The 15793-nt window shown below is 48.4% G+C and overlaps 1 protein-coding gene across 2 annotated transcripts in view; it reads right to left on the reverse strand.

The window, feature by feature from the left end:
• Nucleotides 1-15793, reverse strand: part of INSR (insulin receptor) — a 39136-nt gene that overhangs the window by 5421 nt on the left and 17922 nt on the right. For both annotated transcript variants that reach the window (XM_085211806.1, XM_010725063.4), the window contains exons 3-20: nt 15177-15492; nt 13568-13713; nt 13130-13274; nt 12665-12879; nt 10396-10522; nt 9511-9761; nt 9042-9209; nt 8163-8364; nt 4192-4463; nt 3787-3929; nt 3038-3197; nt 2632-2731; nt 2325-2392; nt 1972-2201; nt 1526-1636; nt 1289-1448; nt 515-644; nt 192-326 (exon numbers count right to left, since the gene is read on the reverse strand). In XM_085211806.1, coding sequence (XP_085067932.1) covers nt 192-326; nt 515-644; nt 1289-1448; nt 1526-1636; nt 1972-2201; nt 2325-2392; nt 2632-2731; nt 3038-3197; nt 3787-3929; nt 4192-4463; nt 8163-8364; nt 9042-9209; nt 9511-9761; nt 10396-10522; nt 12665-12879; nt 13130-13274; nt 13568-13713; nt 15177-15492 — 3079 coding nt within the window. The remainder of the gene's footprint in view (nt 1-191; nt 327-514; nt 645-1288; nt 1449-1525; nt 1637-1971; nt 2202-2324; nt 2393-2631; nt 2732-3037; nt 3198-3786; nt 3930-4191; nt 4464-8162; nt 8365-9041; nt 9210-9510; nt 9762-10395; nt 10523-12664; nt 12880-13129; nt 13275-13567; nt 13714-15176; nt 15493-15793) is intronic.

A 15793-nucleotide genomic window follows, 5' to 3' on the forward strand; every position in this document is an offset into this window, starting at 1 on the left:
TTGTAGTGTCAAGGGTTGGTCTCACTCAGGATGCTCTGATTGAGTGTCTGTGAGAGATGGCTCACTGAATTCTGCTTTGTTTCTCCCCAGGAGAGAGGTGGGTCAGAAATGCCATCTGTGGGGCTGCCTGCATTGCCCACACTTTTCCCAGGGAGTGCAGCTCTGTTGACTGGCACTGCTCCACTACTTACAGCCTCTCCGGGCAGTTGTCCGGCTGATCCAGGTATCCTCCATCCATCACAAACTTCAGCACCTGTTCGTTGGAGAGTCCCTGATACGGCTGCTCTGCTAAGCTGCTTATCTCCCAGAGGACAACACCAAATGACCTAAGAAAGAAACAAGACTCCTGGTGAGAAACATACCAGAGATCTACAAGTGAGTCTTCATATCTTCGAGGATTACTGCATTTTAAGAAAAGGGTTTCAAAACAACGCCGTGTTTTGCCTGCACCTCGTGTGTCAGAACAGTGAATTTCCCATCCAGGATCCACCTGGGATCGCTGAGTACAACTCACCACACATCTGAGTAGGTTGTGAACACGCCGTCCTTCAACGATTCGGGCGCCATCCAGCGCACAGGCAGAAGTCCTTTGCCGCCCTTTCGGTAATAATCCGTCTCGTAGATATCTCTGGTCATGCCGAAGTCTGACAAAAGCAATGGGGTGTGTTCATGTCTCTCCTTCCATGCTGCTTTCACTGTACACCACCTCTTGATGCTTTCCTTGGGCACCAGGCCCCTGCCGCACTCCCAGCAGGGCTCCTTGCCATCACTGGTCACCCTGTCATTAACACTCAAAACTCCTCTTCCCTACAGCTTTCCTTTCGTTAATTACTACAGAGCTGTGATAGAGACTCCAAAGTTACAATTTTCAGTGACAGATTCTATTCTAAACACCATTTTAATTCATTCCTTTTAAGTAAAACTGAGTTCTTTTTGCCCAAATCCCACTGCTTTGGCTTTATGTCCAAAGAGGTCTGAAAAACCACCAAGCTGTCGGGTTTTCATTTATTTTTGGATTTTATATTTACTTATTCTAGATGGGTTTCGGTTAAAAACTGGCTCTTGTGGAAGAAAAATGACTTTCAAAAGGCTTGTCACAGAATGGCTCAGGTCAGAAGGGACCTTAAAGATCATCCAGTCCCACCCCTGCCGTGGGCTGGGTGTCCCCCAGCAGCTCAGGCTGCCCAGGCCCTTCCGTGGCCTTGGATACCTGCAAGGATTGGGCCTGGGCTTCACATACATCACAGATATGATGCACTGAATTATCTTCTGACCGTGAACTGAATACCTCCAATTTTTACAGTGAAGTCCTCTGCAACCATGCAGTTCCGAGCTGCCAGATCTCTGTGAACAAACTTTTTGGCATTCAGGTAGGCCATGCCATCGGCGATCTCTGCAGCCATCTGGATCATTTCTCTCAGCGTCGGTGGTGGACGACCAGGGTTATTCTACAACAAATAAAGCAGTGTTAAAACACCAACCAAGCTGCTCTGTGCCACAACACACCGCCTCTCCCCGTCTGTACCTCAGCATCGGGTCTCAGAGAGCGGAGGTAGCTTTTCAAGTCCCCATGTGCCATTAACTCCATGACCACCAGCGTGGGTTGGCCCTTGGAGACCACCCCGAGGAGGCGAACCTGGAAAACAAAGGAGAAGTTCTGCCAGGACTGTGTAAGAGCACACGGGGCAGAGCCCAGCTGTGAGAACAGGGGTGAGAACAAAGCCAGCAGAAGAGCCTGCAGCAGCACCCAGGGCTCTGCCTGGCTGAGCACTTGACAGGGCCAAAGGGAAACGATGCAAAGAGGTTGGTGTGTTTGATAAAATCAGACGTGGAAAATCCCAGCTCTTTTCATCAACTGCTTCTGCAGAATGGCTGCTTTTGTAACCGGAACATCAAGCTTTCAAAGCGTTAAAGAAATATTACAGGATGGGGCTCTCACTTGCGACCACCAGAGCCGCCAGCGATGCTTACCACGTGATGGCAGCTGAAGCCTTTCATCACAGAGGCTTCGTTGAGGAACTCAATGCGCTCCCGCAGGCTGGCCGACTCGTTCACCGTTTTCACAGCCACGCGGGTCTCCAGCTCTCCCTTCACGATGTCCTTGGCAATCCCCTCGTACACCATTCCAAACGAGCCCTGGCCCAGCTCACGGAGCAGAGTGATCTTTTCCCGTGGGACCTCCCACTCATCAGGAACGTACACTGCCAAGAGACACGGACGGGTTGAGCAAGAGCCTTTCAAAAGACTTTTGGAGGTCTGGGCTTCAAAAGGCAGCTATAAGAACCCCACACTAAATAAGGCCCAGAAGCCCTCCTTGCTCTTACCATCACTGGCACTGAGGTATTCGGGGTTAGAGGACGCGTAGAGTGGCCCCGTTGGTCCTTCAGTTTGTCTGGAAGAGGGACAAGGGTTGTTTACTGCACATTGCTCATATCTGAACTGAATTTGATTAATTCCCACAGTGTGCAACAAATAGCAACTATCCCAATTTGCAAACGTGCAAAAATATTTCCTAAATTTCATGTTACAATCATTATCTAAGTTAGAAAATAAACACAGAGTTACTTCCAACAAATAAAAAGAATCTTTGCATGGAAGTTCTGCCTGTTCGGACTGAAATGATGCACTCACCTCTTTTTCACGAGCACGTAAGCAGCTCCAATAATTCCAGCAATGATTATGGCAAAAATAATCGGAACAATTATAACAGCAATGTTAGGCTGAGCGTTCACTAAAAGAGAAAGAGAGTTGGAGGCATTAACACAGGTCTCAAAATTCAATAAGATCTCTGCCTTGTATAAACAGGAGCAAACATGAAGCTGATAGAGGTTAATGTGGATCAGAACAAGAGCTCAGACTGCTGCTCAACATCCGAATGAAGAAAACAGACACGCTGCTCACTAACCCCAATTTCCTGGCAGTGGATGTACTGGTAAACATTCCACGAGCCTCTACAGCTCCCCGTGCACTGCCTGCTTCTAGCAGCGATGCGGGTTCCTATCGAGGTTAAAATGCTGAGAAAGACAACAGAACTCACAGTAATCAGCCACATAGAAGTAGGTGGGCTCTGTCCAGGAGCCGTTCCCAGCCAGCGACGTCGCTCGGATCCGCACGCTGTAGTTTCCAGGCTGCAGCCCACGCAGTTTGCAGCCCTGCTCGCTGGCAAAGTGCTTTCGGGACACGCAGAAGTGCGCTTCCTGCGGGGGGAGGGAAGGGGCACGTTGTGTTACTGCCCTGCAGCTCTGTAACAGGATTTCTTCCTCGCCTCCTCGATGAGCAAATGGACACAAGTATGGTTTCCACATGCTCAGGACTTTTCTGAGGTGGCGGTTTGTCCTGGGTTTGTATTTTACAGTGCAGTAGTTCAGATTACGCAGCGCGTGCCGCCTGCTGCACCGGACCTCAGCCCTGAAACCCAAGCTCAGCTGGCAGTGCTCTGCCTGCACGGCTGCCTGCATCCACCACCTCTCTGCCTGCTCGATGCTTTCCTAATTTCTCTGAGCGATTCGGATGCACGCATCTATTTCCTGTCCTTCTGTGCAATAAAATTCTGAAAAACAGTCCATGCAGAATGTCAGCAAATTGGGTATCAGAGAAAATACATCGCCGTGTCTTGTGCCAATAGGAGGTGTGTGCCAAAGGAAAAGGAGAGCCTAGAGACAAAGCACAGCTCCCTCCACGTGCAGCTTCCACTGTTACCCACCACCAACACAGCCACCGCAGCGGGGAGAAGCACGAAGCTGCTTCCCATGTGTGCTGTGCGAAGGAACAAGCAGAAATTCTCACCTCTGCTTCCCCCAGACGGCCGTAATTCACTTCATACAGCACAATAAGGCCATTTGGCTCCTTGGGTTCCTGCCACTTCAAATGCACGGTGTTTTTTTCAACCAGTTCATGGGTGACTGGACCAACGATGTCATCTGCCTTAGCTAAAAGCAAGGTCAGGATTAATGACACTTATTTCATCTCTTCTGCAAAACAGACAGAACCTCATCCAACATCCTTTCCCATTAGGAAATAGAGCACCAGTCCTACACGATGCCATGGATCAGTGGTCAGAACAGATGATCTCAGTAGTCTTTTCCACCCTTAATGATTCTACTATTCCGTATTTCTGCAGCTGGCTCTCATAGGAAAAGCAGCATTTTGGAACAGCTACCCACCCAACGCAGAGCTCATCGAGCTAATTACCTTCTGGCATGGTCCTGGCACTGACGTAAGCTGCAACGCTGCACCGGGACTCCTGAGCATCGTGGTTACAGGCATGGAGCTCAATGCGATATCCTGTGAAGTGCCGCAGCCCGGAGATCACCAGGGACTCCTTGAACTTCACTTTTTCAAAAGGTTTCTGTTCCTCAGCACTCTCAGATGCGGCTGCAGAAGAGTTTGGAGAGGACGGGATGGTGGGGATCACCACGGTGGCATTTGCTATGGAGCCCAGGTCTCTTCTCTTCCTTGATGGCCTATTAAATAATATGACAGCGTTATTTGCTACTCCCAATATAAACTCATCCATCTGAGAATAAAACGGGAGAGCACAAGGAGCAACTGGAAACTCAAATAAGACCCATATTTGCAATGAAACACTTTTTGATTTTGTTTTCTAAGCAAGCAGTCCACCTCAGCCCCTGTAATGCACAGAATGATGTAACCCTGGGACACCTTCCCTGCACAACTCTGCAGACAGGGAAAGCTCAGGTCAAAGGGATTTGCTGGAGGACCCACGCTCTGCCAGAGCTCCCCATGCCACACAGCCCTGCTGCAATGCCCGGGGAGCTCATCTCCTCCACATTCAGCTGGGCGCAAACGTGGTCATCCCACAGACCCCAGTTTCAGTGACCCGGGATGTTCCACACCTCCCAAGTGTCATAAAATCACATCTGAACTTGTCCATTTAGACTACGTTAACCTCTTCCTAAGCCAAAACACATCCAGATCTTTTCAACAGCACAAAGCAAAAGGCACAGATTCAGACCACGCGCTGGTTGTGCTGTTTGTCAACCAAATATCGCTTCTCAAATGATGCACTTCAGTCTGAAATCGATTTATTGCTGTTGTAAAAATAGAAGTGGTGTGTGATCGCATCAATGCGCTGCACCCAGCAAACAGAATCAATTTGGCAGAATTAAGAACTGCTCTGAAATGTCATTTTCTTGGAAACAAAAGGAACAAGGATCAGAACAGAACCGCATCCGCCACCAGGAATGCCAGGTCCCAACCAACGTGGCGGATCAGGAATGGCTGCACAGAAGGAATTAATGCTGCCTGGACACGGGGCTGTGTATTTTAAGGGGATGATGATCTTTGTCTGTGTGTGCAGCTATTAAAGGGCACAAAGAGCGACCCGAGCTGAACCCACACTTGAGGCATCTCCAGCCTCTAAAATTGTACCAAGTGATGGAAGCTCTGCTGCCGGACTGAGCACCGCCCCACTTCTGCCTCCTGGTGTGATGGATCCCACAGCAGCTCCTCCAAACAACGCACGGTGCTCATCTGCTGCGGGACGACGCTGCTGCCAAGCGGCAGGGCCAGCAGGGTGCATTCCAGCTCTTCATTTTCTCTCCCTCTCATTACTAATTAACTCCAGAGGCACCATTCTGGAGCTGCTGTTACCTCGGCACAGGTTGTTCTGAGCATTCCCCCCCCTGACAGTGGGGCAGAGGGCAGAGCTCTGGGCCCCCACTCCCCGCAGCAGAGCTGCACACCGCTGCTTACAAAGCGTGGATTCTGCTCCTCCTGCTCAGGGGAATTTTGTTTTTCTCAAGTAGATCAGTTATCTGATCACTGATGCAACACGGTGTAAAATACAAGAAGCTGTAGACGCAGCTCTTCCCTTACTTATTACCCAAGGCCTGCAGTTTTTTCTTGCCAAATTCTCTTTTCCGTACACCCACCCCTAGCACAGGCTGCCACTGCTGCCAGTCTGCCTTCCCCTGTGCTGGCACAAGCAGTCGTGTGTCTGTCCATACAATGAATGGATGAGGAAGCCCAGAAGAAAGCTGCTTTCAATGCAAGTCATTTCCCAGACCTCGTTCACTCTGCAGCCCTCTAATATTTGTAATGGCAGAAATGTGCGACAGAGACTGACAATGAAGGACAGCGACAGAGAAGAGTGACGCTACTTATTCAGTAGCAAAAATACATCCTGAACAGCAGCCAGTTACTCCCCCTCTGCCTCTCAGGACTTTTATTACTTTTGAAACCTTTCCATGCTTTCCACAGAGTCACAGAGCTGCTGAGGCTGCAAAGCACATCCAATGTGCCCCTGCACACAGCAGGGCAGCTGCTCGGGGCATCCAGCTGTGATGCCTCCAGGGATGGAGGCTCCCCGACATCCCCGGGCAACCTGCACAGCTTTCCATCGCCCTTCCGCTCCAATCTCTGCAGAACTTGTTCCAATATAAGAGCAATAACACAGGAAAGAAGAAACAAAGCATCAGGTGCTGATGGCCACTTTGTTCAGCTGCTAAGGGAGGTTACAAAGCACACGGTGAAAAGGTATCCAGTAGCTCTGACTGGGAAAGTGGGTATGGCACGAAGCATTTGGACACTTGCAGTTTGCTTTGCCAGAGCAAATGAACCCACAAGACTTGTGATGGAGTCCTGGGGCAGCTAGTTAGCTGTGCAGGCAGTGAAGGAACAATGGGACAAGGAGAAATGGTTTCACACTGAAAGAGAGGAGATTTAAACTGGATATAAAGAAAAGTTCTTTATGGTAAGGGTGGTGAAGCACTGGCAGAAGTTGCCCAGAGAGGTGGTGGATGCCCCATTCTTGGAGACATTTCCAACCCAAACCATTCTGTGATTCCATGAGATGTAGGGGAGCAATTTCTCAGCTGTAATCTGCAGCCCTGCAGCATTCTGTTCTCTGCCGGCCTCATCTCCATGCTTCCTCCCCATGACCAGCTGAAGGCTTTCATCTTGAGGGGAGGCCACACAGTGCTTGAGAAAGGATGAAACTGTTGGGAGCATCATAAAAAAAGAACACTCCGTGTTCAGCTGTCAGGCTCAGGACAGGCTGCCCTATGGCAGGCAATAGGTGTGCTATGCACAGAAAGAACAATACTCATCCACACTGCCACAGCCTGAAACCTGTCAGAAAAGACACGCAGGATGCATGTCAGAAGAACAAGATCTTTACTGCTTGCTCATAACTTAAGGGGTTTGTTTTTAAAATATCATTCAGTCTAGGGGCAGTAGAGGTTTCTTTCTTCCTTAGCAGGCTGACAAGGTGGCACATCCTGGTGATTGGTTTCTTCCCAAAATACATACCCCAGAAACGGGCCTGAGAAGCATCCTGGGCTGGCTGTGCAGTAAGGTTAAAATAAAACAAAAAGAAAAGAAAAAAAAGAAATCAGATTGTCAGAATTGTCTGCCTACATCAAGAGGAGTTTGGCTTTGTACACAGCTTGCTTCCCCTGTGCTTTTAAACACGGATGTGTCCTGACACTGAAACCTGTCCTTCTGATCAGCACTAAAAGCTGCAAAAGGAGGGATGTGACAACTGCAGGCACCAAGTCGGACTCTCAGAGAAGAGGAAAGCACTCAAATAATAAACAATACTCAGTGCAGTAGGGTAGCTTTTGTCAGGCAGCTGCAAAGAAACATTTAATAGCTAAGGGCAGGAAGCAGAGAATAAATTTAGAGCACAGAATACATGACAGTGAAGAGGGTAAACCATTACTGACTAACCTGATTCCCAGTGCTCCCTTTGTCAGTTGCATATGAAGTGTGAAGACATTCAACACCACTTAATGTGACACCGTGTGTGCCATTCAAAACAGGACACTCACCACCCACAGCAGTTGCATTCCTCGTGGTACTGGAGGTATTTCCCACACTAAGCGTGAGGAAGACCACAAATACCGCGTGAAGGACAAGGCTGTGGCGTGGAAAACTTCCATTTTTCTTTTCCTTTCTTTTCAACAGGATGAAAGGTGACCACAACATTTTAAGACAGGAAAAAAAAAGGCTATTTCTGGCATCACACAAGTTACAGCGAGCTACGGGGCTTCAGATATTCGTGGAGCATTCTCCCCTTAATCTGAAGCTGAGGAGAATTCAGAGGCAGAAAACAGAGCGTGACCTTCCAAATCCCAGCAATAGCAGGAGCAGAGCTCAGCTCCCACCACACAGCATGCAGCCATGGCTGCTGCTCGTACCTGGGGACGAACACCTCATTGTGAAGGTAGTTCTCAAAGGTCTTGCGGAAAGCAGACTCCTCCAGCTCCTTCTGGATCTGAGAGTCGGTTTTAGGACAGGAACAACATTCTCCACTGACATCCTCACTTTCACTTTGGTTATACTTCTGAGGATCTTCAGATTCAAAAGGAGGAGACCACGTCCTTGAGGGCAGTTTTAATCCTATGGACAAAACAATTTCACTATCATTCATGCTTGGCATGCCAGAAGTAGAGGTTTGATCCTACCAAGATTCAAAACGAGCGTACACGAGATTCACGGCACATTCTGCCTCCCACACTTTCATACCTAGGCTCACATTCCCTCTCTTATGACAGGGCTTTGATTCACATCTGTGCTAACTCTGAAATGAAGCTCAGATGTCACTGCTGCCAGAGTTCTACCCCAGCTCCTCTCAATTTGGGAACACAGGGCAGCAGATTCTGGGAGTTCTCAGTGGATCCTGAAAGCATTCCAAACCCCACGGCACAAAATGCCTTCAAAAATTAACTTGGCCACTGATCCCCAGAAGTACTGCAATGTTTCACTTTGCTTCTCCACAGCTGTTATCAAACTTGTAGCTCAGTTTAAAAAGAACAAGTGCAGAAGGGAGATCCAAAAAATATATATTTGATTACTTTGTGAAAAGAGAGTTTTAAAGATCTTTTGCACATGACTCAGCAATAGAGACTAATGTAAATGCAACTGAACGGGGGATAACACGACTGTGCCTCAAACTGCTTCTTGAACAACAGCACCAGAGCATCTCCAAAGTGTGTGAAAAATCCCCATAAATGCTGAGACAGCTCCACCATCTGGAAGGCTTCAAAGAAGGGCACAGAGAGAGAACTGGAACTCACCCTTTAAGCAGTAATCGAGTTCATAAAGCTCACTGTCTTCTGCCTGCTGCTGCCAGAACACCAGGTAGTGCGTGATGTTGCCATTGGGCTCTGAGGGCGGCTTCCACTTCAGGATGATTTGGGATGAAGAGTTGGAAACAGAAATTGGATCTAACGGGACTGACGGAACTGTGTGGGTGGAAAAGAGACAGAGGTCACTTCCACAGCTCTGTGACAACTCCACAAGTGAGTTCCCTTTCCCACGGAACAAAAGCAGGACACGGAGTAACACGGGCTCTCACCCACAGCCACGTGAACCTGATGGAACAAGAGCACAACGGTGCTCTCAGGGAAACACACATCGTCCCATTCCTTTAGGAACACCTTCCCACAGCGGGAGAGCAAAGTGCCACAGACACAGCATTACTGTGACTACCAGCCAGAAGTCAGCTTTCCATTTGCAGTGCAACACGAATTTAGTGGTACTGACCTGTAGCGTTGGTCTGGACGTAGATGATCTCACTCTTCGCACCGTATGTCCTTCGTTCATCTGAGAAGGTGACCAGAGTTTTAACAAACACAGCATACTGTGTCCATGGCTTCAGGCCCCGCAGCAGCCAGCCTGGCTGGGCCTGGGCTTTGGGCTCGTTGGACCGCGGCGGTGGGTCCACGTCCACCACTGTCCAGCTGTTGGAGCCGCAGGCATCCTGCCCATCAAACTCCGTCACGTTTTGGTATGGACTTAAAAACAAACAAAAGTAAGCCTCAAATTAACAGAATCCTGACATCAAGGCATTGGAGACATGATTTCTGAAGGCATCCCTTATGCCTTGGATAAATTCTAATTATCTCATCCTATGCGTGCTGTGAATTCTGGAAATAAAGCACAGGGAGCTTCGCAACCCAGCCTCCTACCAGCACCACACATCAGGTACTGCTCCACGCACAACCCAGACAGACTCAATCTCAGCTAATTATTTTCAGCTGTATGAAAACCAGTTTGGCAAAACCGGTTTTTAAAAGTGCTTTCCACCTAAAGGGGAACAAGTAACTCTGGAGGCAGTGGGGAAATGGTTGGAATACATACACCTGCAACAGCTGGAACAACTGATGTTGGGGTTGCTCTTAAGCGAGGGATTTGACTTCATACAACTCACTTAAGTCAGAGAATTTAATTAATACTTATATAAAAGAGCAACACTGGAAACTTAAGCATGGTCTCTGTGATTGTCTGACTTCTAATTAGCTATGACCACAGCAGCATTAATGTCTACCCTTCAATGCCAAATGTCATTTATGGAAGCCCAGCACTGCTGCTGCTTTGTAGCCCAACCACTGGTTGCTGGAGTTCCCCTCTCCCTGAGCTGCCACTTACGCCTCTTTGTAAAAGAGCATAAATCCCAGGAGGTCACGGAAATCAGGAGGCCAATATGGCTCCCACTTCAATAGGATCTTGTCATGAGATGTTCTGATGGAAGAGAACTTCAGCAATTCGTTCTCACCTATAACAAAACAGAGATGACAATCATTTTGTTAATGCTAAGAGAAAAACAAAGCTTTCTGTTTTTCAGTATTGTAGAACTTTCAGCCCTCCAGGGAAAAATATGAGAACCTGTCAGCTTACATTTTTCTATGATTCTATGAAAATAATCCTATAAAAGCTGAACTGAGTTTTACTGAGTGTGAAATCTAAAGGCAGTGTGTTTTAAACTTCATGACAAGACATACACATGGACCCAGCAATGGGGTCTGCATCATTTCTGCAGGCACTGCCTCGCCCAGGAGCAGCATGCTCCCTTTGCAAACAGCAGAGCAAGACAACAAACAGTTGCAGGAGGGGTGGAGTTTTGATTCCCAAGGGAAGCATTACCATACGGAATGTCCAAGCAGCCCAAGGACAAACTGCACAGCCCTGATGGGATTTGCCACTCCTGCAGTAGCTGCACACGGGATGAAGAACATTCACTTTGCTGTCCACACATCCAGCACAAACAAGGTGTTGTGTTTGGGAGTTGGTTGTTTTTTTTGTTTTTTTTTTTTTTTTTTGTAAACAGGATGCTGCCAATGTGAAAACTCAAACCATAAAATCAAAAAGCCAAACACACCAGCAATGTGTGGTCTGAGGTGGGGGGTGGCACAGAGAGCAGCACAGCAAGGCAGGGTTAAAGCTGGCACAGAGAAATGTGACCGTGTGGTCCAGCTGCCCTCAGCACAAAGCAACCAGCCAGCCTGGGAGCTGCAATGCCACAGGAGAGCTGGACCTGAACCCCAAATCCAGCCTCATCCCGAATGTGGGAAAGCCTCGCCGCTGTCTCAAGGGAGGAGATGACCTTTTCAGACAGCTCACTCCTTGTGCTGCCCTCGCTCTGCCCAAGCAGAGCTGTGATAGCCCTGAGGTTGTGGCTCAATGTGTGTTTTTGCAGTTTTTAGGTAGGCAGTCATTATGTTCCTCACTCCCCACCATGCTGGCAAGCCTCTGTGTGTTGATATGTGGCAAACCAGATCAGGGAAATGATTCAGCTGAAAGATCTCCAGTTGTTATATTTGTTCTCTACCAGCTACATAGCATAACGAAAGGACAGAATTGAAGCAGCGCTGTCTCCAAATGCAGAGAAACAGTGCAGCCACAGGATGATGGAAGCATGCAAGTGAAGAGAGTAAGGAACTGAAACCACAGCTTAACAGATGCTGGGGATTTTAGTGGCAATATGTTCATCAGCACCTCATGGTTAGAACAGATGACCTCAGTGGGCTCTTCCAACCTTACTGATCCTGTAACATCCTGTCCTTGATCCTGTTCCTGCATGTGTTAAAACTGTGAGGCTACACAACAAATCAGAGCAGAGATCGACAAAGACAAGAACAACAAAGCAGAAATGGCCATTTTTTACCCCAGATTAGCTGTATGATCTGGTTCACAGGGAGTGTGGATTGCACATGGCACAGAATGGCAACAAACAGCAGAGCTGGGAGTGCAGGAGGGATGTACTTCTGGCAGCACTGCTGCCAAAATATGCGTCTACAAAACTACACCTTCAGTGTTGTGCCTTTAGTTAGAGTATCAAGTACCAGTGCCCCTCTGCTCTTTAGCTGTGCCAGTACAGGCACTGGGTTATTGTTATCATCAAAAGAAACTGTTAGCTTAAAAACCTCTGAAAAGCATAATCAAAATTGTGGAAAAAAATTCTGAGAGTCATAGCAACTTATTCTGTGTTCCTACTGACTCCTCATGACATGGGAAAAGAAGATGATGGCTATTAATTGGGTGCTCGGCAGTAACACAAGGCCCTGGTTTGGACTGAGGTTATGTTGTGCTCAGCTCTTCAAAGAGACACAATAATACACTCAGCCCTGAAAATCTCACAGCTGAGCACACAAAGAGAAAACTTCTGAGGACCGAAGCTGGCAAGGCGGGCTCCTGGCCAGAGGCAGCACCCAGGAGTGCTTTACTCATGGCACGCTGACAGCGCCCTGCGGTGTACAAGCAAGTGGCCAGTCACATGCCTGGTGCTTTACCAAAAGGACAAGGACAGTCCCTGGACAAAAATCACACGCTAGGCTGAAGGCGTTAAGAGCATGAAGTTAGCAAAGACAGAGGGAAAGGAAAATGATCCAAGTGCCAACGCATTCTGAAAGTTCCTTACATGAAGCTTGGTCACCGTTTGTCTTCAGGGCGATGTCGTTCCTCTCCTGACGCCCCTTAGTCCCAGAGATCTCCTCCATCTTGTGGATTTCTGACAGACACAGTTTGGGATTATAATGGAAGAAGAGTTTGCCTCGTGCTATCGTGAGGTTGTGTTTACTCCAGTCCCAGAGCTGGCGAAGATTCTGGTTGTCCAAGGCATAGAATGAATAATTTCTGAAAGCAGAAAAGGAAAATGCGTGTTGGTAGGGGCTCCACTAACTGCCCTTCTCCACATGCCACCCCCTGCCCCGAACACCACATAAAAACAAATGCAAACTGTCTTCCCTGGGAGGCCACAATCCACGGGCAGAGGAATGTTTGACAATAACGCAGGGATTGTTTATCAATACAAATCACCCTGATAAGCGCTGGCACTCCTGACACTTCAAATTAGTAAAGTCAGATATCTTTTGAAAGAACTCACCCAGCTTCTAATGTTTCTCCTCTAATCAGATGTAGTTTACGAAAAAAAGAAAGAGAAACCAAGGCATAAGACCGGCGGATTTTTAGGTAACCTGAGATTTCTTCTATCAAGCCAAGATTCGCTTCTAGCTCAGCTGCTATGTTATCTAGGGAGAGGAAAACATTGGTTTTAGTTTTCTGATAATGCAGGGGGGGACAGTGATATGAGAGCTCAAAGAGATGAATTGGAACTGCTCTATGTAAACCCAAAAAACCTTACAAAAATCACTCAGCAAAAAAAACCCCTTGTGAATGTGAGAGGAACATTTGCTCTGCTGTTATTTCTCTCTCAGATTCAAAATGGTCAAAGCAAAGAAGCAACGCCCCAGGTCATGGATGGTGTCATATTCAGCAATCTCACATCCAGTGCTCCCTACACCCTCACTCATGCACAACTTACTTCCTCCACGGATATTTATAACCAAGCTTCCATTAACAACTGTGCAGCCACGGAGCTCCTGTGCCGACGTCACCGAATCAATAGTCTTCTCTTTCCCATAGTCACAAACCTTTGGACAGGGCCCTGCACAAGGAGTGCAGTGCAAGCTGAAAAACAGAGAGTAAGAATGCAGGTGAGATATTCTTTGAAGGATGTACTCTGGGACATCTCCAGCAGTTCTCCAAAGCAGAGTAATAAACTCAAAGCAGAACCATCCTGACAACATGCCATGGGATTCACTCAAGGTGTGCAACACGTGGCCTCGAGGAACTCCAAATAACTGCTGATTATTCTTGAAATTGTCGTTTCCATATTTTGAAGTCTATCCTGAGCAGCCTGGCCACCACGATGCTGTACAGTGCTACCCCCACCCGGGGCCTCCAGACCAAGAAACCCAACGCCCGCTTTCCAATCTCAGAGCACAAACCAACAAGCAGAGTTGGCTGCTCATCTGGGAATCCTCTGATTAAGGACTGTACATGAGGTTGCGTTGAAAAAGGCAAGCAACACGCACTTTGTGCTCTGGGGAAACGCTTCTTAAATGGCAGCAAGAACGATGAGTGCTTGCCCGGGTCATAACACCACAAGAATGTGTTTCCAACTTGTTTGGAGAAATAAATGCTCCAGGAAAAGCCCGGTGTTGTGAGGTCCCACTGACAGCAGCCTGGAACAGGCACAGGAGAGAGGAGATGGCTGCTGCTACACAACAGCATATCTACTTTGGGGGCCGCTGGATCATTCTTTTGAAAAGCAAAAGAGGAAACAGAACATGAAGTCCTGTTAGAGCGAATTCCCTGAAACCGTTATGGCAGGAGCAAATGCTTGCGAGCACAAAGCTAGCAATATTCATAGGAAATCTGACTCATCTCAATACATAATTGTGGGACAAACAGCAAAGTTTTCAGTGATATACAGCTCAGCAACATCAATTATATAATTTCTTTGCTGAAAAAACCTGGGAACAAGTGGAACGGCTGCTCCCTGCTTTGACTCGTGCTACGGTTGTTTGTCCATTTCTGTCTGGCACAACCTGAACCTGCTCAATCAACGTAATTACGGGGATGAAGGACAGACATTCTAAGAACGGCCCAATCCAAACGCGCTGTGCTCTCATGATTAGACACAACTTCTCCCCATTCTGCTCAATAACAAGGCTTCCAGCTCTGAGGGCTGACTGCAGGGGAAGGCATGCAAGGCTGCTGAGGCCGCTCTGTTCTCCACTTCACATCTCTCCCTTGGTTACAGGAGGATCCCTCCGACCTGAGGACACTCCTCCCTCTCTTCCAGCCTTCCTCACCCACTTTTTTTCCAGGCAGGACAGTGAGCAAGTGAGGCCAAATGAAGCAAGAAGAAACTCTTGGTGTGTAGTAGGTAAGCCTGTCTGCTTCTAATGGCTTCAATTAGCAAGGTATTAGTTTGCAAATCACCTTAAAATAGACCAGGTAACTGTCACAGACACTCAAACACCGAAATCTTGATCTCGACAGACGGCAAATCCTCCAAACCCAAACGAAAGCAAAGCGCAGGACACAGCACCAGGCCTACACCCAGCCTGCAGCCCCGCACTTACTTGCTGGAATTCATGATGTACCCCGACGGGCACTCGTGGACGCACTCGTTGTTGTGGATGACGTGGCAGCCCGACTCGCGGGCGCTCTTGCACTTGTTGTGCAGCTCCTGGCAGAAGCTGAAGGTGACGCAGCGCCAGCCCTCGAAGCGGTAGTGCCCAGGTGGGCACGTCTCCACGCACCTCCCGTCCAGGTAGAAGTTGCGGCACGCCACGCAGCGCTCCGCGTTGTTGGGCTCGGTGCAGTCCCCGAGGCACTCGCTGTGACAGCACTGCCCGTCCGACGTGCAGCCCTGGGACTTGCAGGCGGGTGGGCAAACTGCAGAGAGAGAAGGGACAAAGCTGAGCGCTGTGGGGATGGGATCAGCACAGCCCGAGCTGCGACCGCGCGCCGGCCCACCGCTGCAGCTCCCCCCGAAGGGCACAACTGCTGCACCTCCACTTCTCAATTGCAAATTCCACATCTGAAGAACATTCTGGAGGTGTGCTGGCATTAAACTTCATTCACGCTCATCTGCCAAAAAAGCAAACTGAGTTTTTCCACGGCCTCAGACCACAATAAATGAAGTGTACAGTAAGAAAAAAACACGAAGTATCCCAAAACCTTCCTCAAAAGAACG

This window comes from Meleagris gallopavo, chromosome 30 (assembly GCF_905368555.1).
Source record: "Meleagris gallopavo chromosome 30, MGAL_WU_HG_1.1, whole genome shotgun sequence".
In the NCBI taxonomy this organism is placed as follows: domain Eukaryota; kingdom Metazoa; phylum Chordata; class Aves; order Galliformes; family Phasianidae; genus Meleagris; species Meleagris gallopavo.